Source organism: Lycorma delicatula, chromosome 7 (assembly GCF_047948215.1).
Source record: "Lycorma delicatula isolate Av1 chromosome 7, ASM4794821v1, whole genome shotgun sequence".
NCBI classification, from domain to species: Eukaryota; Metazoa; Arthropoda; class Insecta; order Hemiptera; family Fulgoridae; genus Lycorma; species Lycorma delicatula.
In genome coordinates, this window is record NC_134461.1 from 24,038,517 (window position 1) to 24,062,862 (window position 24,346).

General features: G+C 31.2%; 1 protein-coding gene across 9 annotated transcripts in view; it reads left to right on the top strand.

Moving 5' to 3' along the window:
* LOC142328426 (uncharacterized) overlaps nucleotides 1-24,346 on the top strand; it is a 225,623-nt gene that overhangs the window by 52,956 nt on the left and 148,321 nt on the right. For all 9 annotated transcript variants that reach the window (XR_012757269.1, XM_075372155.1, XM_075372162.1 and 6 more), the window contains 5 exons: nucleotides 1,096-1,290; nucleotides 5,416-5,524; nucleotides 5,991-6,163; nucleotides 20,985-21,111; nucleotides 22,632-22,784. Coding sequence is in view for 8 of the 9 variants with exons in the window: in XM_075372155.1 (XP_075228270.1) it covers nucleotides 1,096-1,290; nucleotides 5,416-5,524; nucleotides 5,991-6,163; nucleotides 20,985-21,111; nucleotides 22,632-22,784 (757 nt within the window). In the remaining variant the exon portion in view is untranslated. The remainder of the gene's footprint in view (nucleotides 1-1,095; nucleotides 1,291-5,415; nucleotides 5,525-5,990; nucleotides 6,164-20,984; nucleotides 21,112-22,631; nucleotides 22,785-24,346) is intronic.

Consider the following 24,346-nt stretch of genomic DNA (forward strand, 5'->3'; position numbering starts at 1 on the left):
AAGAGTGCAATGAACTGAAATAAAATATCCTGATATTGTTCTGCATTAATGGTGTACTCGAAAAAAATAGGACCGATTATTTTCTTCTGCGATATCGCGCACCACACACCCAACTTCTGCGGGTGTAATTGTTTTACGTGATAAACGTGGGGATTTTCAGCACTCCAAATTCTACTGTTTTGGCTGTTTACGTAGCCATCCAAATGAAACTGTGCTTCATCTGTGAAAAATAACGAATCCATAACATTAATTCCCTCACGCAGAAATCGACCGAACCATTGACAATATTGTAGCCGTTTTTCTTTGTCGGGCTCAAGAAGTCGATAAACCGTTTGAATGTGATAAGGTAGTAATTGTAATTGTTTGGTCACCCGATGAACAGTTGATTTAGACAAATTTCAGCAGACAAACGTCTGATTGATTTATTTGGCAAGGCGAGTAATCGGTCTTTGATTTCAGCGACTGTATCTCTGTATTCAACACCGATGCAGATCTTTTGTGTTCCTTGTTATTAACAGAACCGGTCTCTCTAAATTTTGCGACTAACCTTAATACTGATGCTTTGTTAGGAGCTGGTTTATCTGGGTACTTATGGCGAAACAAATCTTGCATTGCCACCACTGATTTCGTACTGAAGTACAACTCAACAATGAAAACACGTTCATCTAGTGAAAACACCATCTTGTCTCTAGCAATACCCTGAACATTATGATTGCATTGTTGTTACTATCGGTAGTGTTCTACTGCGTCGCCGCGATGCTCAGATGTTGGACGAGTCCATTTCAGTAACGAGTAGGGGAGTAAGCTTGACTTTTGAAATTTCATGGATGAGTGATTGATGGGTTGCATTTTATATGGTACACTCTGTATAAGCCTAACAATTTGCAAAATATAAGATTCGATTTATATTACAATTTATATTAAATTAAAAGTTGCTTTTAGAAATAGTTCTTTAATTTTCTTGTAAGAAGAAATAGCCAATATTGTTTTGTCATCATCTTTGAATACTCATTTGACGAACTCAATAAAATTATAAAAAAAATAATAAACTTGTGTATTAGTAAATATTTAAATAGTGATAATTTGCTTTTTCAGGTATCGAGCCAGAGGAGGTCCAGAGAGTTCAGCCAGCAGCACAAGCAGTAGTAGTGGAGGTAATAGGTTGGCTGGTTCAACTGGTGGACTGTACGATGGCAGAGGGAAAGCTCCACCTGTTAGTTCTACTGGCAGTGGATATTATAATGGCCCTAATGACTATAATAGAGGTTACGGTCGTGATTATGTACGATTGTGAGTACTTAGCGCACATAGTCTGCAACATATTTTGATATTTTTTTTTTTTTAAGCAATTTATTCAGCTGTTTATAACAGCTTTTTAGCAACATAAAACTCAAGACTATTTTGCATGTTACTTTTTTTTATATCTTATTTTTAGCTAATAATCATTTAGTATCAGCTCTCTTTCTCATCTTGAGATTAAGGTACATTATTTATTCATATACGTTAACAAAAATTTTCTTAAAAAGTGATTTCTTGCCCTATTAAAATAACAGTATAAAGATTTTGGACTAAGTAAATTAACTTTGAGTTTGCCATGAGTTTAAATTTGACCTACGTTGTTAAAAGGTGAAAAATGTCTTTTATATGAGGCTGATATGGAAAGTAACTTACGTTTGTGCCTAGCATGAAGATGGGTGGGGATAGAGCCACATCTTGGTGTCAAAATGTTTCTACACTGAGTTAGCATCAAGCTGTTGTAGTGTATGGACTGTGATTTTTCTACTTTGTTTGTTGTGAATTATTGAAATGTATGCTCCAATAGAAAATCCTACTAATTGTGAGTTGTGTTCAGCGATTAGGTTTTTACTGGTAAAAAACCTCTAACCAATTGAAATTCATCAGGACTTTGAGCTGGAATAATGAGTGGAGGTGGAGTGAGGCAGTGGTGCATTAAGTTTAAAAATGGTTATACCAGTGTTCATGATGAGGACGACAGTGGTCGGCCTAGCCTTGTGACTGATGAAATGACGATGAAAATCAATGATAAAATTTGTGAAAATTGTTGCATTAAGATTACGGAACTCTTGCTTCATTTCCTCCAAATTTCATGAAGTTTACTGCATGAAATTATATCGGGGAAGCTTGGTTATTACAAGTTTTCTGCAAGATGGATGTCAAAAATCTAAGGTGGCAGATTTCTACGGAGAAGGAATTGAAAAGTTTGTGCATTGTTATTTGGTTGGTTTTTTATTTCAAAATTTAAGTTAATTTCTGGACAGCTCTCATAATTTTCTTTATGGTTATTATTATTATTATTATTATGGCCATTATTCAGTAATAATTGTCAAAGTCGCCCATGAAACTGTATTCTTATTAACATGAAAATCTGTTTTAAAGTACAGGAATCAACAAAAACTAAACCTTGTTTCACAAAACCATGCAGCAACGAAAACCAACAGTATGATGGTTCTAATTTTATTTAGCCCAATCCATCCAAGAAATGATGCTTTTCTGTACTGGTAATATAAAAATGAAGTAAAAATTCTTTTGTAATTTAAAAATTATGATAAAATGATATATTTATCATAGAAAAAAAATTTTGAAGAAAGTACGTATATTACTGTTATATTAAAATTCCATCAAGTAAAACAGATGAAAATGTGTTTACTTCAATTTATTTCCTCAATATTTGACAAGCTGCTGTTTGTTTCCTAAATTTATCACAATATCTTAAATACCATTTTTACACAAAATGTCCGCTTCAGTGCATTTTTCTTCTTTAATTACATGTTGAATAAAATTTTTCCAAGTATTTGCACCCATCAATAAATTTTTTATATCACTTAACTTAAATATTGCATTATTATTCCTAATGTAGCCTGTGAATTGTGCCTGTATCAGTTCTATTGGGTTAAAATTGTGTATTGGTTTGGAGGAAGATACAACACGCAAAAGTTTTTGATTTTGTGGTCTATTTCATCTACTTGATAATTAGTTTATTTTTGTTTTAACTGATTTTACTATTTTTAAAAGAAAAGTTCTATTTTTAACATATCTTCGGTATATGTGATTTTCTTTGATTTTAACCATTCGCCAATTTCTGATTTTTGGGTTGAAGCGTTGGAAATTTTTCCGGCTTTAAGCTAATGTTACATCCCATTGCCCATTAATATGACTGACCCTTCAGCAACAATCTTTACAATTTTTTTTAAACCACTGAATAAAATTGTCTCATACCATTCATTTTATTGTGATACTCTTGGGAAGATCTGGATTCAAATACTCATAAACCACCGTTTAAAAACTGTTTTCATTTTCTACGTGCATTATTATAAATCATCTGCCGTTTCCAGCTGGGGATTTCACCCCAGCTGACAAACCTTCCATAAAAGTGTTTTTCACTCTTATTTCTTTAACCTAGCTGGAAAAGATAAATGATTCTTTTCCTATACATCTCCTGTATTAATCCAAGTTCCATCTAGTTAATAACTTGTCGTACTCTCTCCATGAAATAGGCTATTTTTTCTTAAATATTTCCTACACCATGAAATAATATCTTTGCATTCAATTAATAAAAGAATTACTTTTTCTAAGCTTGAAACAAAAATTCATTGATTTTAAAATACGTTATGTACTTGTAGAAAAATTTGGCAGTTCATAGTTGGTATTCGTATTTTTTGTTCAAGTTAGCTAGCTCGTTATTGAAATAAAATGTATAAACTTATTTACTGATAACGGTTTTAGTAAAATCGTTTAACTATTCAATATTTTTCATGTGTTTCAGTCTTTTTAGAGCTAACATGTTGTAAAAAAGACTTTTATTTAGAGCTAACATGTTGGCCGGCCTCTGTGGTGCGAGTGGTAGCGTCTTGGCCTTTCATCTGTAGGTCCTGGGTTTGAATCCCGATCAGGCAAGGCATTTTTCACACACGCTACAAAGAATTCATCTCATCCTCTGCAGAAAAAAATTGCTTAACTGCGGACCTGGAGGTTAAACAGAAAAAAAGAGCTAACATGTTGAAATAACAATATTGATAAATTTATCAATTTTGAGTTTTTTTATTGTGTTAAAAATTGTTCTTTTGTAATGCATATTGTACTACTTTCTTTCTGAGAAATTTCTCTGACTGCAGTTTCAGGGTTATCTTGTTTTAAGATTGTATATATGTTTTAATTTTTTTTCTGAGCTACTTAAGGGATTTCCCGGTTTATGATACACGACAGAATTCACTCATTGTTAAAACTTGATCGGCACAAAATCACAGAGTAAATTAAAATTAGTGGAAATAACACTGAATGAAACTGTTATAAAAATGAACTATAGAATTGTATCCTACATAAAAATAAACTATGAAGTTGTAATATACATTATAACATGATTACATATAACAAGCATTACAAATAGTGTTATTATTATTAAACATCAATAACAAAGACTTAACAAAATTTTTAATTTCTCATCATCGGCATGCCACTGCCCCAGACAAGAGTTAGCTTAGTACATTATTATACACATAAAGCAATTTTGTCACGTGGGACCAATGCTTGCAAGAGTTGCATGTGTCTTGCAGTAAAGCAAGACTTGCACTTCTGAGTGACAGAATGACAGTGTAAACTACTGAGATATTACTCATCTATGCTGAATTCATATTTATATTTTCTCCATGAACCGCTCATGAACGGTTTCATGAGCCGCTCAAGTATTAAACTTATCTTTATCAATTTAATCCTTATTTTTTACACCTGTTAATTTTCAGGATGGTAGTAGGTAAGGTGTTCCTGATGTTGCAGAACAATCAGGTTGTAAGGATGATAGTACAACCAACATGTCAAAAAGTGTTATCCTTATCACCTTACATATTTTCTTATAAAAAAAATAATAAATAAATGGTCGTTTTAATTTTTAAATTGTGTAAATGTATAAAATTAGTTAACTAATGATTTTAATGAACTGTTAAGCTGAATTATTTCATCACTAAATAATATTTTTGGTAGAGAAAAAAATTAATTTACCATAATTCTATTCCTGTGGTAAAAGTTATTAAAAACACTTTCTCCTGAAACATTCTGTATTTTTGGATGATCTTTGTTATTTAAACCTTAATTTCTAAAAAAATTTTTTAATATTAATACAAAAGTACATTAAATTGTATTTTTTCTTTTTTATATAAAAAATTCAACACATAACCAGCCTATTTATTTTTAATACAGTTTAATACTGAGCTTCCAGTCCTTATTTAGAGAGTAATCAAATAAGGAAATATTAACAATACCTATAGTATTTATTCAAAAGAAGAAAGAATGATTGGTAAGAAAAGTGAAAGGGTGGAGGGTTTATGTCGATTTTGAATTTGTGTAAAAATTGAATTATGCTTTTCAATTAGTTAAATAATTTTCACAGATTTTGTTTTACAGGGATAGAGGAGCAGACAGAGATAGGGAGTTGGATACAGAAGACCGTCATGAATCTGAATCACATTATTTTGATGAACGAGATCGTGAAAGTGATATAAAAAAACCACATGTGAGTTACTAGTAAAGAAAAATAATTATTTACATAAGATTATGTAAAATAAATTAACAAAAACCTATGTTGAGCAATAAGATAAAAGTTAGCCTACTAAACTAAATGAAATTGTTTAGGTTAAAAACTAAAAAAATACAGTTTGAAAGAAATTAGCCTACCTTAACACTTAGGAAAGAAATTAAATTTTATGAAATTTAAGATGTAAGTTCACATTTCAGTGTACATTAACTGTATAATTTACAGAATTATTTATCAGGAGAACTTGGAAAACCTATTTACTTCAAAAAAAGGCATTGCAACTGTATTATCTTGTAAACTTAAAATAAATACATGTTAATAGCTGTTTAAATAGATTTGTAATACAATTAAATAACTTTATAATATAATAGGACAGCAAGAAACAGAACTTTTTTCTGTGATAAGTTCATGAAATGTGCTGGTAATTGTTTTTCTTTTTTCTTAGGATCCGTTTGATGTACGGGATAAAGAAAGAGAAAATAGGGAGTCTGAGTGGAGGGACAGTTTGGATAGACGTGTTGATAAAGAAAGGGATCGGCCACAACGTCCTGATAGTCGTGATAGTCGAACATCACGAGATTCAAGGAATTCTCGTGATTCTATGAGAGATGAAGTAAAGTGAGTATATTTTACAGTTTTGACATGAAATTTTATATGTTTTTTTTTCTTTGATGTAGCAGAATGCATCTGTAATTTTCTAACTGAAGTGTTATTTACAAACTGGATGAGTCTGTGCATTAATATTTTTCCTTACTTTGAATTCTTAAATTTCTAAGATACTGCTTTCTTGGAAATGAGGTCGGTAGGGTGCAATTTACTATCTTAGCTCATTTTGTGCTTTTAAATTGTCATCTAAAAAACAGTGGTTGCTCGGGATGTTAATGATCAAATAAAGAGAGGTCCTATTCTAACTGGCCCTTTTTTCAGCATTTTCATCTGTTAGCGTATTTATATGGTCATGGCCAAATCTTTACTTTTTTATTCCAAAAGTTTTATGAAGTTTTGTGGCAAAGTTTCTTGGCTTCAGGCAGAATGATCTAGGTGTAATGATTTTTCTTATAAGATTTTTTATTTGAATATGTTGGCCAACATTTTTCTTAAACAGAATGATATGAGGTGTAGTGGGGTGAAGTTCATGTCTCCAAGCCACCAAAAAATGGTCTTTCCTCTGCTACTGATATCACTCAACACCATCCACCAGGTCTGTCTCAGTAGTCAAACATTAGATACTTTATTTTTAAAACTATGCTTTACGGTTAAGCCTTATGTCTATCTCATGAGAATACTCATTATAAAGATGAATATGTAATTTTTATATATATTTATAAGATTAAAAAGGAATGGAGAGTAACATAACAGATTTAAATACTATGTTAACAATGTGCACATTCTGGAGTTATACATTTAAAATTTTTTATTATGTAATTAAAACGTTTTATTATTTATGTGATTGTATTTCCTGTTGAATACATATGTAAAACATTTCTTTAAATTTTTGCAGTTTTGGTGGATATTTTTGTTTTGTATACCAAGGTATGTTTTTTGTACTTGGGTAGATATGTCTGCATATTTTCTACATGATCAAACTTATATCAAATGAGTGGTGGGAAGAATTAAGGCCGACCTACCTTTACTTGGTACTTGTGGGACAAAATTTACCAGTCCTGAAATAATAGGCATGGTTGTTCCATCTGAAAAACCACTAATAATGTGTGAAAAGGCCTTGCTCAGCGTTATCTGACAAGGATAACAATTCCTAAGAAAATAATTTAAATGGTAACATATCCACTAAGGAAAGGGACTCCGTTTATAAGGTCTTGCCTTTGCTGATTAATAAGTGGTAACTGCTGATAATAAGTAGTAATGGGTTCAAGTGGTTTAATGTCGGGAGATTAAGAAAACAGATTGATACTGATAGAGGTGTTTAGTGACTAGAAGAGTGTCAATGTTTCTTACATCTCATCAATATTGGTGGCATAAACATAAGTGTGCGGTACGCCACAAAACCTTGAATACCAGTCTAGGAGTAATTTTTTGCCAGGACGCTCTGGAGAATGACGTTAATGTAACTGCCAATGAGCTTTGTCCTCAAGGTGTAGTAGAGGTGAAGTGAATAATGAAATATCAGAGCAGAATGGAGTATTCCATTTCATGTATTCCTTTCCATGTATTAACATCCATCCTTCCCATACCACTGGAGAAAATGAAAGTACAACTTTTTTCACGAAAGCATGCACCAAACTAAAACATAACAGTAAAATGATTGTAATTTAATTTAGCGCAAACCATCTGAGAAAAAACGTTTTACTTTTAACATAAAAATGAAATAAAAATAACTTTGAAAATTAGAAAATTGTGTTAAAATGATTTTATCTGTTTTATTTTTATCTTAAAAATTTAAAAAGGTATGTTATTGCTATATTACAATTTCATCAAGTAAAATAGAAAAAAAAAATTTGTTACTTCATGAATTTCTTCAATATCTGCTAAGCTGCTGCCTGTTGAACCATTGTCATCATTTCCCAAATTTATCACAATATCTTCAATAATATTTTCACAAAAATTATCTGCTGCTTCCTGTGCTTTTTTCTTCTGTTATTACATGTTGAATACAATTTTTCGAAGCATTTGCATCTACTCTGTTATCACCTTCTACCAATACATTTTTTTTATATCACTTAAATGTATTATTACTCCCAACATAGCCTTTGATTTGCATTCATATCAATTCTATCGCGTTAAAATTGCAGTAGTATAGAGGAAGACGCAATGAGACACAATATTTTAATTCGGCTATTTCATCAACCTAATGAATTTATTTTTGTTTAACTGAGTTTATAAGTTCTGTTTCTATAACTTCTACTTTTAACATGTTTTCTGTATACGCAATGTTTTTCAATTTTAACTATTTGGCAAATTCTGATTTTTGGGTAGAAGCGTTTGGAATTTTTTAGTTTTCAGGCAATGTTGTATTATCCATTACTATGACAGATCCTTTAACAACAATTTTGACAGTTTTTTAAACCGCTACATAAAATTGTCACCATTCATTTCATCATGATGTTACCCTTGGGAAGATACTCTTATTTAAACTACCATTCAAAAGCCCATTTTCAGTTCGTGTGTATTAATCATTAAACCTCCTCCTCCTCCTCCTCCTCCTCTTCCTGAGTTATTTATTTACCTTTTTCATCTGGGGTTTTCATCCCAGTTGATAAACCTTTCATAAAAGCATATTTTTTGTACTCTTTTGTTAATTTATCCTCCCATACCTTTTTTCTATATATGTCCTGCATTAACTCAAGTTTCATCTACATAATAAATTTCCTTACTCCACAAAATTTCTTAATTTCTCTTAAATATTCCCTACGCCATGAAATAATATCTTCGCATTCAATCAATGAAGAATTATTTTTTATGCACATGAAACAAAAATTGATTTTTAAATTGCTAAGTAGTGTATGTCTAGAAAAATTCAGCCGTTCAGAATCTGTATTCACAGAATTTAATATTTTATTCAAGTTAGGAAGCTCGTTTTTGAAATATAATTAACTTTTTTCTGATAGCAATTTTAGAAAAATTTCTAGTCATTTTCACACACTTTTTAGAGCTAACATGTTTACCATCATATTCTTTTTCATTTTTTATGATCTCATAGGATTTCTTTAGTCAATTCTTATCAAAGTCTCTTGAAGGGACTTTTTGAGCCTTGCAGTCCTCCTAGTAATTTTTAATATGTTTTGTTCTCTGTGCCCTTTCTGGTGTTGAAAATGTTTGTCTTGTGAGTTACTTTCTTGTGAGTGTGAAGCACGTGTTATTGTTCTTGTTCTTGATTTTTTAGTTTAATTTTATATTGTCTGGTATTTTCTGGTGTAAGACCTATTTCCTTCAGATCTTCTTAGTTCTCTGATCCATCTACATTCTGTCTTGGTATTTTTCAAGTCGAGATTGTACTGTATCAGCTGTTTCAGAAGTCTCAAATCTTGCATTTTCATGATGTGTCTAAAGAATCTTAGTTTTCTCTTATGCATGGTATCGGTGATTGTTTATAACACTTTGTACAAGAGTGTTGGGCACGATCCATCACTGCTCGTCATTCTCATACCGTTTGTTTACCTGTTGCTTGGTTCTTTCAATCCTTCTTTGAATTTTCTGAAGTTTGCCAGTCTGATTGTTTGTTCATGTGGAACAAAGTGTCTGCTGCATATGTGGCTTCCAGTTTTTTAACTGTGTTGTAGTGTTATTAATGCTTTTATGGATAGATATTTTTTTAGTAGGTGTATTAGGTTAATTTTTGTGTTTTTGTTTGTGTGTTGTTTGGATTGAGGGTTTTTCTTTAGGTTGTTTGTTATTATTTCTCCGAGGTATTTACCCTGGATACTATTTTGACTTGTTACGGTTTATGTATATCTCTTTTAATTCTGTTGGTATTCAGGGCATAATTTCCGTCTTTTTGAATGATATTTTGAAGCCAATTTTATTTGCAATGTTATGAAGTTCTAATATCTTTGTTTTAGCCTATTTATCATGTTTATTAATTTGGGATGTAGTTCAAGGTATCTCAGACATTTTAGTAGGTAATTTCTGTGGATGCAATCGTATACTTTCTTGAAGTCTACAAATGTTATCACAATGGCTCTGCATCTTTTTCTGTTGTAATCCATTTTTAGCTTGAGAGTCGTGATCTGGTCTGGACAGCTCCTCCAGCTCTGAAACCTCCCTGATATTCCAGTTCTTTCTTGAGTTTTAAACCAATCCTGTTAACGATAATTCTTAAAAGAATTTTGTATGTTGTGTCAAAATTTAGCAGTTCTATTGGTTCTTTGGAATTTAGGAGTTTATGAAATATTAAGGTTGGATTTCCGCATTGACATTATTGTTATGGGCCAGATTATAGTTTTCATCCTTCATTAGTAGGGTTGTGAGTTCATGTTTTTAGAGTTGTTTTTTTAAAGGTTTTGTGTTAGTCTCTCGACTGCGTTTTGTTGAATTTTTATTTTATTGATTTCAATGTTCTTTGTGGTACCCTTTTATTTCCCTTAGGGTTTGGGTGGTTTCTTTCTTTGTGTTTTACTAGATGTTGGAAGTGTTTTCATGGCTATTACTGGTGTAATAGCCATGCTTGATGTCTCTTTTCCACTGTTTTGTCACATTCGCTTTTCCACCATTGATGCTTTTTACAGGGTTTTTATTGGGGCCAATTCTTCAGTAATTTGTTTAAAGCTATTGACTAGGTCTTCGAGTTTATCCATGATGGTTATTTTTTCAGTTGCTGTTTGGTAATTTTCATTCTTAATTAGTTGGGTAGGGTCTATTTTTCTTTTAATTTTTAGGGGCTTGGTTTTGTTGCTTCCTTTGGTGAGTGATGAATTTAATTTTAATTTTGACTACGTAGTAATTTGAGCTTGTATCTACTCCTCTGAGGACCTTTGTTTGTGGATCTCTTTGTGGTGGTGTTTGTCCATGAAGACGTGGTCTAGTTGTCATTCTCCTTCAGTGTAGTCACGTTTTGAGGGTTTCATCTTAAAATATGTAGATTTCAAGATTAGTTGTGGATTTTGTCTCTTTTGGTCGGGCCATTTTCTGATGGTCTCACAGTATATTCTTTTTGTGCCTAGTTGAGCGTTGAAGTTTCTGATTTTATTTATGCTATTGTCAAGTAAGTTCCAGAACTTTTCTGTTTCTATACGGTCTTTTGGAGATTTGTTTTATTATTAACGGGGACGTGAACATTTTTTTTATTATAGTATAGATTTTATTAGATCCTTTTAGGGTGACTGTTGAGATTCTTGGGATTGTGACTTGAATTTTTGTATGGAGTTTATTTTGATGCTGACTAAAAAAAAGCCTTTTCAAATTGTGGGACACTTTTCATCACTTCCCAGGTATACCTTCGTGAACCTATATCCTTGAGATCCTGGTCAGTGTTCCTTATTTCCTGCAGTGTCATGATAACAATTTTGTGTAGGTCCATTAGGTCCAAAGACTAAAGATTATGTCCTTTTGTTTCTTTATTATGTTAAAAATTGTTCTTTTGCTAACTCCTGTTGCACTACTTGCTTTCTGAACAATGTCTCTGGCTGTAGTTTCAGGGTTATCTTATTTTAAGCTTATATAGGTGTTTTTGCTGGTTTATGTTTCACGATGGAATCACTCATTGTTAAATCCTGATTAGCACAAAAACACAAGGTTAATTAAATTTATTGAAAATAAAACCGTCCTAAAAATTATATATCAAAATTTATATTGTATTGCATGGAGTAACATTATAATACAAGACTGAAATAATTTCTTTTACTGAACTGAATAGTGGTGTCAAGCATTACAATTGATATCATTATTAAACATCAATAATAAAGACAGTAAAGTTTTTAATTGCTTATCATTTGCATGCCACGGTGCCAGGCAATTGATAGCTTACAGTAGACTATTAAACAATAATTGTACTTGCACATGGGAGTGACAATGATTCAGCCTACTGAGATACAATTCAGAAATTACAAATTCATATTTAGATCTGCTACACCATTTCATGATGCAAGGATTAGGTTACTTGTTAGTTTGGTACAATTCATCCCCAACTCATGACATTGTTTACAATGTAAGGTGTATGGCCACACTATGCTTTGATTTAAAATTGATATATGTATTCAGTGGGCTAAAAAGGGTCAAAACACTAACTGCTGGCTGGAAGAAAGGTTTGCTCTAACTGTGGTGGATCACATTCAGCTTGGTCATGAGCTGCACAACTTTTAAAGAAAAGAAGTAAGTTCTTAAAATTTGTACCGAGCAGAAACTATCTTTTCTGGCTGCACGAAGAGAATATGAAAAAACACTGAATTCTCAGAACCTGGTTAAACCAGATATCACTTTTACCGTCTTTACATCAAGGCAAGCCCCTGCAAATTTGGGTAACCAACAGTGCACTCCTTCAGTGAGTTAAAAAAGCTATTTGATCAAGTTGCTTCACTCACAGCCACTATTTCAGAGCTAATTAAGATGAACAAGAATTCTGTAGTTGCAGCTAGTAAAACCACAATTAGTTTGATCCCTCTGAAAGTTGCTCTCCCTGAAGGTTTTGCCTTTACAGGCAGGTGTAAATATAGTCGGTGTTAAGCCACTAATAAGCTCCTTGTTAAGGGAGCCCACACATATACCCCCTCCGGGTTGTCATCTGCGACTTCCCATTTTCCAAAATCTCTCCCTCCACCACCTTGTATGCTGGAACATATGGAACCACCTGAACCCAGGGCATCTGATTTTATTAAAATGAAAAATTATAAGAAGCAGAACTGGATTATCTACAAACTATTTTATTCTTATGGTTACAATACTTGATAGCTTTCAAACAGAATGTACTCTAGGCAAATGTATTTGTAGTATTCCCCTTTGTTTATGAACATTATCCAGTGGAAGATTCTGAGGTCTTCTTACCTCCATTGAATTTGTTATACCTTTAATAATGTGCTTCCAAGAAAAGCATCTCCAAAGACAAGATGCAGTTAAGTTTCTTTTCAAATAAACAGCCCCTAGGACAGGGTTTCTATCTTCATGCCAGGTTAGGTGTCTGTGACAAGGATACAACTAGTTGCTCTCATCCCTGCTGTCGCCATCATGTTCTTCAATTACATATTTTCGGTCTATATCTTTCATCTAACTTTGAGAGATGATCTAGATATACTAAATCTATTCACACAAATTCAATTCCCATTTTTAATATTAAGGGACTTAAATGCTAATCGTATTTTATGGAACTCATCAGTCTGTTCCTCTCAAGGAAATATTATAAACAAAGTGAGAAAAGACTTAGTTAATTGGTTTATCTGTGATGAATTACAACAGTGAAACAAAACACCACAGAAATTTATTGTTGAAAGAGCAAATGGAGCGGTTACCATAAAGCCATCTCATCTCAGTATGATGATAGTGTGGATACCATGAATCAACTTCTTTTATCTCCCTGGTACTTGATAATGCTAGTGGATACATTCCACAAACATCTGGAAAACCTAGGTGTCTCTCTGTTCCTTGGTGGAATGATGATTGTCAAAACGTGATTAGGAAACGACAACAGCAGGCATTGCATAAATTTGATCACAGACCTACAAATGAACATCTGAATTTGTACTATATGGCTAGAGCAGTATGTTATTGGGTATTCTTAGATGTCAGGAGAAAATTAGGAATGAATTACATAGAGAATATTTCACACATTATTTCCATCTCTACTCTGTGGAAGAAGCTTGCGGATTGCATAAACTATTTATTCTTGGACTATGATTAATGTCATGATTCTTATGTCATTTTCTGCACACCCAACAAACTTGGCAGATTGTTTTTGTTTGGTGTCCCTCATGTTTTCATATGCTTAAAAATTTCAGAGCTATAATATGCAATGGAAATACTACTGTTTAATGTTGCTGATTTGGATGGTGGATTAAGGGCTCTGTACAGTAAATGCGCTAAAATGCATACTTTAATGTAATGCCTGCACTAAAAAACTCATGTGATATCTACCCTGGACTTTACAACATTCATCTCAGTATGCTCTCAGACCTTCCCAGTTCAGCACTACAACAATCTGTTGTGTATTTATAATTGTTTGTTCTCTGCACAGGTCTTCCTGCACATTTGATTGGAAGCCATTGTTGTATCGGTACTTAAACCTGGAAAGGCAAAGCATACTCTTCATGCTACCACCCTTCTCCTTGACAAGATTTTATGCAAACTGATGGAAAGAGTGGTGAACCACAGGCTTACATGGTATTTAGAAAACCATGCCCTAATATCTCCAGAATAGTCTGGTTTCTTCCAAGGACGTTCATCCATCGACCATCTACTGGAGACAGCTGTGCAAAATGCTTTTATGCTCTGTCATTGCCTCATTGCTATCTTCTTTGAATAGTTTGGCAATGTGGTATTTAAATACCCTTAAAGAATAGGGAGTCATGGGCAATGTGCTTGCGTTTATTGAGGGTTTCTTAAATGACTGATTTTTCTGTGTTCATTTTGGAAATTCTTTGATGAGTAGCATCACCTTGGATAATTGAGTGCCTCCTTGTAAAGTGTATTAAATGCCACCTTGCTTGCTATAATCATCAACAGTATTACTAATTTTAGTGTGCAGCTACTTATTTTATGTTCTTTATTTGATGATGATTTTATATATATATATATATATATCACGTCCTGTTCAACAGTCACAGCTGAGAGATTACTACAAAATATGTTATTTCTTGTTAAAGCTTGTTTCAAGGTAAGAAAACAAAATGTGTAGTTTTTCTCACGTGTGAGACCCTTTTAATTCCACAAGTCTTTCTCAACAGAGAACCAGTTGCTATCTCTTTTGATGTTAAATATTTAGGCATGTTTTTTGTTAGCTGTCTTACTTGGGTCAAATGCATTAATCAGTTAAAAACAATATGTTATGCAATTCTCCATATGTTGCGAGTCTATAGCAACACCAATTGGGCAGACTATCAATCATATAGATTGTACTTTTATTATTCTTTAGTTTGGTTCCATTGGGATAATGGTTGCATAGTCTATTCTTCAGCGCTTCATGTCATGCTTAAGATGTTGGATGCTGTACATCACACTTTCCTTCGTTTTTCTACAGGTGCATTTAGACCAAGCACTGTCATAAGCATATATTTGTTAATTGTGGTGAGCCTTCACTATTTGATAGATGGGACCAGCTGCTTGCGTTTTATTCTGCCCTCTTGAAGTATAACTGAATCAACTAGATTTTAAAGCATTACTTACTGAACCCTCATTTACAACAGTATGCAGACCGTCCACGTTATATAGCACCAATGGGTGTTTGTACCTGGCGTTACTCTACCTTTTAAATTTTGACACCTATTTTCCCAACCTATTCCTGTTCATATCCTCTGTGGAGACTCTATTACATAAATTTTAATTTTGGCCTTACCATATAAAATAAAAAATCAATTCCTATTGTCTTTCAGCAAATGTTTTATGAATTTCTCTCCAAGACAAACCCAGACTAAGTAGCATACATAGACGGATTGAAACAGAAAGATACTGTTAGATATGCACATTTGTTGTTCATGACAGAACATATTTGTTTGATCTGCTTAGTAACACAAATGTCTTTACTGCTGAACTGTACGCAATCAACAAGGCTTTGAACATCATTAACCGAAGATACTATTATATCCTTATTTGTAGTGACTCTTGTAGTGCACACCAACCTTTAGAAGGCTTATATTCTAGACATTATATTGTTAACAAAATCTATAATGCGATTGCAGAGTTGAACCATTGCAACACACAAGTGAGTTTCTGCTGTATCCCTAGCCACATGGGAATTTTGGATAATGAACATGTGGATTTTGTTGGTAATGGCACATGTAGTTAACCACTTCACCACTCAGTGTTATATTACCAATTTTATTAATTCTGTAAAACACACTTCAAGCAAAGTGGCAAGTTGATTGGACTGCAGCAACAGAAAATAAACTGTCAAGGATACTGTATTGCCATGGGATTCTTCGAGAGAAAGTGGTCTGCCAATTGTGGTTAGGACATACAAAGCTACTCAACAGGAATCTGCTGTCATTAGAAAATACATTGTGTATATGATGTGACTCTACTTCACTGTGCACCATATCCTTGTGGATTGTGTATGTTAAGTGGGCTTACATCATAAATTTAAATTGCTGAGAAACATTCATTATATCCTAGGCAATGATAAAAAGGTTTTAAATCAGGTATTGTTCCTGCGAAGTAGGAACAATTCCAGGTATTCCTACAAAATATCAACATGCTCCATAAAATGAGTATTATTTGCCAGATGATGTCAACCGTCAATTTCTAATTCAACTCTTATATTCGTGTGCTAACCATTCTTATTATTATAGTTTTAATCTTAGTTCTTTAATTTTTTAGTTATCTGAGAAGAGACCATTTACATTTCTCTCAGACTTCATTAAATTTTATATTTGCTCTTATTTTTTTTTATAAATAAAGTATATCTTATTTTTAAGATTCTGGCTGATATTAGTTTTAAGTAAGTTTTTGATGTGTTAGCTGTGATACTAGTAAGATTTTTTTTGCTTTAATATGATTAAAAAAAAAAAATCATTTACAATATATATGTATGTTTGTTTGAGGTGTTGATAATGTGAATAGTTTACCCCCCCAAAAAAAAATCAAGCTTGTAATATCACACAATTCATACATGTCCACAATGTGTATTAACAAATTCTTCTTTGATTTTTGGATCAACTTAAGTTGAACTAACCTGTTCTAGCCCTCTTTAAGTGCTATTACTGATAGTTTAGCTTACAGTACAGTATATATTTTGGGACGCATTCTTTGTCTAATCTAAGTTTGCAATATAAATCTTTTGAATCGACTTATTTCTTCAATCTTTTGGGTTTCTCCTTCCACTGTTTGAGTCATTCTGTGCTTTAGGGTCTTATATTTTTTTGAAGGAAGGAACTTCATATTAGCAGTTTATTTTTTGTTGTAAGTTGCATATTCTAGGGTTACTATTTGTGCTATTCACAGTATTAGTAATTGTTATCTGCTGTTCAGTTCTAAATCTGATTCTTACTGAGAATATGCTCAGCTTCTAAAAATATTATATCTGTGTTCAACATTAAAAATGTTGGGAGATAGGTTATTGTATATTCATACTGTTGTGAAATTTTTGTAGTATTCGACTTTTCATAAGTTGCTTCACCTTGTTTGTAATTGTCTTTATTACAATGCTGTTCTTTCTTTATTACAGTGACCACACAATATTGTTTGTGCTGGGCATTTTTTTTTATGAAGATGTTCCAGAAAGTTTTAAAATCATTTAGTAATTTTAAAATAATTTCTTTTTATTAAATAATTATCAAAATTATGAATTCTTTATTCATATTTTTATATAAAAATATTTCTTTCTAATTTTATGATACATAATTAAATAAATAAATACAAAAAAAAAAACTGATACTTGTGGAGGACTTATGAAAGTGCAACAGTATAATTTTTTGAACAGTATAATTGAAAAAAAGTTTTTCATTTTTGGGGATCTCATTCTAAAGAAGCATATTTGAATAAAATCAATTGTTTAAGAACATAATCTCTAAGTGGTGATAATAAATTAACAAAAAGAATTTATTAAAATCATTTAAAAAATACAAAGATTGCATCCATTATTCTAATTAAAGTTGTAATTTTGTAGAAGATTGTGAAAATTTTGAGTTATTTTTTTTTCTTCAACAAATACTAATGGGTAAAGGGCTATCAAAAATTAAGATTCCTACATTTTAAATGTAATGAGTAACTTGGTAGGTAGATTTAAATTCCAATTAAATATAAAAAAAAATCATTTAAAATATTTTTTGTTACCACAGACAATTTAAGTGGGATGAGAAAAATATTTACAGTGGTTATTTATGTAGAAAATATAGAGGGGATAAGTAATAAATAAATCTTTTTGGTAATTTGTAATTTTGATAAAAAGATGTCAACTTTTGTAACAAAATTTTTTTATTAAAATTGTCCTAAAAAGAAAGATTTTAAGTATTAGAGTAAAGATTTTTTTTATAAAATCTCCAATTTTTGAAAAAAAAAAAAAACATTTTACCTTCATAATGGTAGTAATTTGTCGACCAAGTTTGAAGAAAATCTGTCAAACAGAATCCAGAATTATAAGGCCAAATACAGGCCAACATATGTGTATATACATACATATGTTGGCCAAAATGTTGGACAAATGTCTAACTGACAAAAATACATTTTTTGGACTTGGAAGAATTAGAATAAAAGTATTTTCGCAGATTGTCTACAATTTATTTTAATGTGAATCTTTTTTGTTAAATTCTTTTTTAAATGTTTCCTTAAACACAAAACTTAAAAACGGCAAACTTAAGTTTTCCTAATCACCACCACTTCACTTTAATATTTACAGGATTGATCTATAAATATTTTTATTATCCTACAGATTACTGGTTTTACTGGAAAATTTTAAACGCTTTTATTTTAAATTAAATCCTTACACTGTAATAAAATTTTACATTTATTTTTTTATAATTTGGCTTTAGTGTGAAATTAAAAGGGGCGTTGGGGATGCTCATGGTGCACTGTTAAGGCTTGCTGTAGGATCATGTGTCCTTTACTTTCTTGCCTTCAGCCTTAGTTTTTCAGAGTTCTTCTCTAGCCTATTTGATGTAGCTGGTAATATTTTACAGAGGTGGCTTGTTAAACTGATTTATACTATAAGAAATACCTGGTGACTGCCTGAGCTCAATTGCTTCCTGATCCACCAGCTGTTAACACAACTAGAAATAAATGGGCACAATTTATCTGGTCTTATAGATCCATGTAATATTTTAGTGTTAACAACAACTTTCATAAATATGTCAAAAAAGCAACCTTATTTTAACACTTATAAACTTTATGAAATGGACAATAACTGATGGTTACCTCTATCAACATTAGCTGCATTCTTCTTGTAAAACGATATAACATCTGACTTAACCCAAATCTTTCCGTTTTTGACCTTACTGAGACATATGTTGTTGGCAAAGACTAAAATTTCATCTAAATGAAATTTTATCTTTTTACAGTTTAAACCAAATCTTTTTGCAGGTCAGAGATCAATTTTCTATTTGCAGACTTTACTTGTAGTGTTTTATTTTTCCATAATTCATCAAATGGCTAGACTAATGTACAATCGATCGGTATTTATCATGCCTGAAGCAAATACTAGCTTTCTTGCTAGGCAAAGGTTTAATATAAGAGAGCTTTGATAGAATTATCAAATTTTGGATGTGAACCTGTGTGTCAGCCCTCTGTATTTGATTCTTATAGTATTTTATGTAAACATTGAATCCCACATGGTTTTGGAGCAGAAGAACTCCCTCATAAACAGTGAGACTCCTATAGGGATAGAATACACTTGTGAATTTTTCTGTTAAGTCTGATTTGGGCAAAGATTCTTGACCAGGTTTACATGCAATCCAAGTGGAATTATTCAAATGAAGCATCTTAAATATACTAATGAACTTGTTTTATGACATGTTCTTGTGGCTAAAAACGGGTAAACATTTTGTGGCCAAATAGGGTCTTCAATAGAAAAATTATGAAAACCGGTCACATTCTATTGGTATTTCATCAGGCTTTATAACACCATTTTTCTCAATTGATACAGCCAGTTTATGATGTACCTTGCTCCATACAGTTGTAGAAATATTTGCAGGTTAGACCTGCCTATGAAATTATTAAATATCTGAAAATTGTTTATTTGCTGATTTTTTTTTCCCCTTCATGTAAAGAATTAATAGGAGGGGTCAGGAAACTGACTGCTAACATTTTTATTGATAGTTTCATCATCTTAATAATTATATTATTTTAACCCATTACCCAAAATATTACGTTCTAATAATAATAATAATAATAATAATAATAATAATCCATGGTAGCCAGATATTGTTATAACGAGGGGGAAAATTGCTTTTAAAACTATATATAAATAAAAATGTAAATAAATGTTTGTTTGTTCAAAATCATAAATCTCAGAAAGTTCTTCACCAATTGCTTTGAAATTTTGACACAATATTGCATTCGAATACGCGCATGTTTTTGTATACTTACTATTTACATACCTAAAATGTCACACCTGTGACAGGTAAAAATATGCTTTTTTGAAAAACAGTGCTATCTGTTGAACATAAAAGCAACACATGCTGTACTAAATATTTTTATAATTCCATTTTAACTTTTTCTATATGTGTGTCCGCTATAGACTAAAAAACTACTGGACCGATTTACACGTGGGGAAAAAGGGAGAAAGGGAAAAATCGGAAAAGGGAAGAGGAAAAATCAAAAAGTGTAAAATGGAAAAAAGTAAAAAAGGGAAAGGGAAAAACAGGAAAAGGGAAATGGGGAAAGGAAGTAAGTGAAAGATAAATGGGGGCTGGTTAGGAAAAGGGGATATGTTAAAATGAAAAGGGGAAAAAGGAAAGGGAAAGGTTAAATTTTGTGAAGTTCCATAATGTTCATTTTGTTATTGTTTTATCAAACTTTCAATTGTGTTCATTTAATCTATATATATATATTCAAAACTGGCCAATAGTGAAGCATTGCTGGGTCTGCTAATAAGTAAATTAAAATGGTGTTGCATTGATATCCATTTCGGAAATTAAAAACATGAGCAACTATTAAACCATGTGATCAGGTTGTTATTTATCCAAGCCATATACTTAGATTCTTCCACAATTTTGCTACAACTAGAGATTTGCAGTAAAAAAAATAAAGAATGCTTCTATTATATATTTGATAAAATATTTGTTTGCATTTAAAAAATTGGTTTTGATAGAATTCTTGTTTAATATAATTAGACTTATTTTTATCTGTGATTATGATTTATTTTTCCTTTTGTAAAATTGTTTTATTAGCGATTGGTATTTTATTTCAGGCCTATAACAGAATCATTATTACATAATGATAGAAGTTCATCTTGGGCAGATAGTCCATATGATTCAGAATCTAGAGAAGAAAAAATGAGACGTGAAGATCGAAGAGAAACGCTTCCTTTAAGAAATGTATGTAATGTTTTAAATTCTCTTTAATTAGCACTAGTTAACCGGTCATCTTATTAACTGGGACTTGTCCTATTTTAAATAAATGCTCGGAGGAGAAGTATCTAACACAGAAGTAGCCATATCTAAAACAAAACTCCTTTACAGTTACCAAACCTGTATTTAGATTGTTTTCATAGAGTTTGATGACTAAAATGGAGAAGTTCGGGTAGATTTTTGTCAAGGTAGTTAACTTCTGCTTAGTTAATTTAATCGGTATATGTTTATTAGTGCTGCTTAATTGTATAAGGCATCTTTCATATTATCCAAGTTTTTTTTTGTTGTTGTTTTTAATTGTTCAGCTCCAGACAAGTATATAAAAAAATTCCTTCTTATTCCTAACTTTGTTAAATTACTAATAAATTTATTTTCACATAGACTTTATAATTTTACTGCCAAAATAATGAGAAGTAGATATATTATATTCAGCTACCTGAATTGTGAAATTTTTTTAATGCAGATCATTACTGCAGTTTAATTATTTCATGTGATGAAATTAATCTTCAGTAGAAAATAAAAAAAATTTAAAATTTTAAATTTTTATTTATTATCAACTTACAGAATAACATTAAAGTGCTTAGTAATAATTTTTCATGTACTACTATATTTTATCATTGGATAAAACTCAAAATAAAATTATAAAATAAATTATTATAAAATTATTAGTGCCTGGAAGTAGTTTATTAACTACTTTATTTATATACAAACTAATTGTTTGAATTGTTGAAGTCACTATATACAATTTTGAATGCAAAGCTATTCATTCAAATGTAATCATTTCATGAAGTTATAAGGTACAGTCATCAATTTTGTTCCTTATTATTCTTCATTGGTATAGTCTATAAATTTGATGACAGATTTATAGTTTTCTTTAATTTCATTAAAGTGCTTAATTTCATTACATTAAGAGTGCTTTCGAGCACAAAGCAGTGGAAAATGTAGCGACAACATTGCACTGATTTAATAGTTATAAAGAACTAGACACTTAATTCAATCCTCCAGATGTCAACAGGCTTGAAAGAATTACAGTAGTTTATTTATTGAATTTCAATATTACAATTGTGCTAATTGTTAGGAATTATATATTGGAAGATTAGGCATGAGTAAATAGTGACCAGATAATTTTCATAAAGAGATGCATTTAGTGAGCAGTTAATCTATTGATTAATTGAATTTCTGTTTATGTATTGTTAACTTTTCATTTGCTGAATAAATTATGGTTTTGTGCCTTGTTAACTCATGCCTTGGTTTTAATAAACAAGGTAAAAGTCAATATTAACAACTTTAAGTTTTTCAGATGTAGGATGTTTTTCTAATAGAACATTTGCCTATTACTTTTTACCTTTATATGACTATTTCATCTCTGAGGTCTTATAATCTTTAAAGTTGAACTTTTAACCTGTTGATATTATTTGTATTTCGTATTTATAAAGTAATAATAAATTTTTTTTAAATGTTATGATTTTTTTTTTCTTATCTTACAGCCGCCTTACACGCAACAACGTCATCATATACCTGGTCCTATTACTCGAGAAAAGTTAGAAGCTTCTGAACAACGTAATGAAGCAAAACGTAATTTGATTCCATTAGTACGTTCTGATAAAAAGACAGAACCGCTTAAGAAGACTGATTCACAGGTCAGCTGAAGGAATTTATGTAAAATATTAAATGTAATTTCTTAGAAATTAAATGTTAACTCTTGTGTAAATGTGTGTAACTAATAACCCAGGAGCTTGTTCAATCCTTAAGATTATTACACCTTGCTTTTATTCAAAGCCTAGGCAACACTATAGGATTGAGTTACAGTGTAATCGCTAAGACTATTCATTAATTGATTGAAATGAGGTCCTATTTTATTTAACGTAACCTTTAGGCATTTGGTTGCCTTGTGGTTGTTAGTGTTGTAATGCTGCTTTAGCTAAATGTGGCTTTCAGATTTTTATGAAATTGTGCAGCAAGGTTCATTATATTGGGTGGAATAATGTCATATCTGAAATAGTTGTTCATAAAATTTTATGTTAAAAATGGAAGCAAGTTTTAAAATATAAAAACTTATTGATTAGACATTTAAATTTCCCATATTTCTTTCTTTTTTTTTTTTTTGTTGATATCTGCAAATTCTTATAACCACTAAAAATTGTATTTTCCTTCTAAATTTAGTATAATTTTCAAGATAATTTTTTTCTGTAAAATTATAAAATGTAATATTGATAATGTTAATCTATTATGCTATCAGTTGACTGGTGGGGGGGGGGGGGTTATTTTGGTTTTTCTTCTAGTGTATTTATCGTTATTAATGATCTAAGTCTTTCTGTGTATGATGTTTTTTTCTTCTAATTCTCAATTAACTATTAAGTAAATCTGGTTAGATTACAGCCATCTAGGAGTGAAAATATCCATTAACAAATTACTAGTGTGCGATTACACAAGTAACAGTTTTACAACAAAAATTTCATACAGTGACAGAAATGAGATAGTAGTATGGCAAGTGAAGATTTGATGAAAATAATGTTATATTGAATTTGGAACAACCTTCCTCCACAGATACTTCAATTTTGGCTAATTTACTTGAAGCTGATGATTGTAGTTGCTGAAATAGTGAGTAGGCTTTCAAATTTTATTAGCCTGAGGGTTTCAAAGAATATTATTTCGGCTAAAAAAAAACCTCAGTCATGTAGTGCTAATAAATTGATGAAGACCGATCAGGTCTTTAATTTATTGATTTTCTTAAACATAGCTCTTCTAAAATTAAAAAATTTTTCTAACTACATCACTGCTTGATATGTTTGTGCATATTAGGGATAAACTTTGGAAGCCATTACTTGGAAAGAAATAAAAGCCTTTATTTCCTGATTTTATTTGACACTATAAGTCTGATAAGAAACTGACAATGTCCAGTTATTATTCAATTTTATTCTACTGAGATAAATTCAAAGTTATTTTCAATTTTTTTTATGATTGCAAACTACATTGTGCAAAACCTGCTCAATGACCCCATGTTTTTTTTTTAGCTATCACTGGATCATGTAAACAAGTTTTTTTTTAAACCTATTCTTAAAAACTATTTAGAGACATATGGTCAGAATTAAAAGTTACTAAGAACAGCTTCAGAACATAGCCAATAAAATTAGAAACATCAACAGTAGGGCATCAGTCTTACGATGATGCCTGATGTAGAAACAGAATATTGCATTAACTG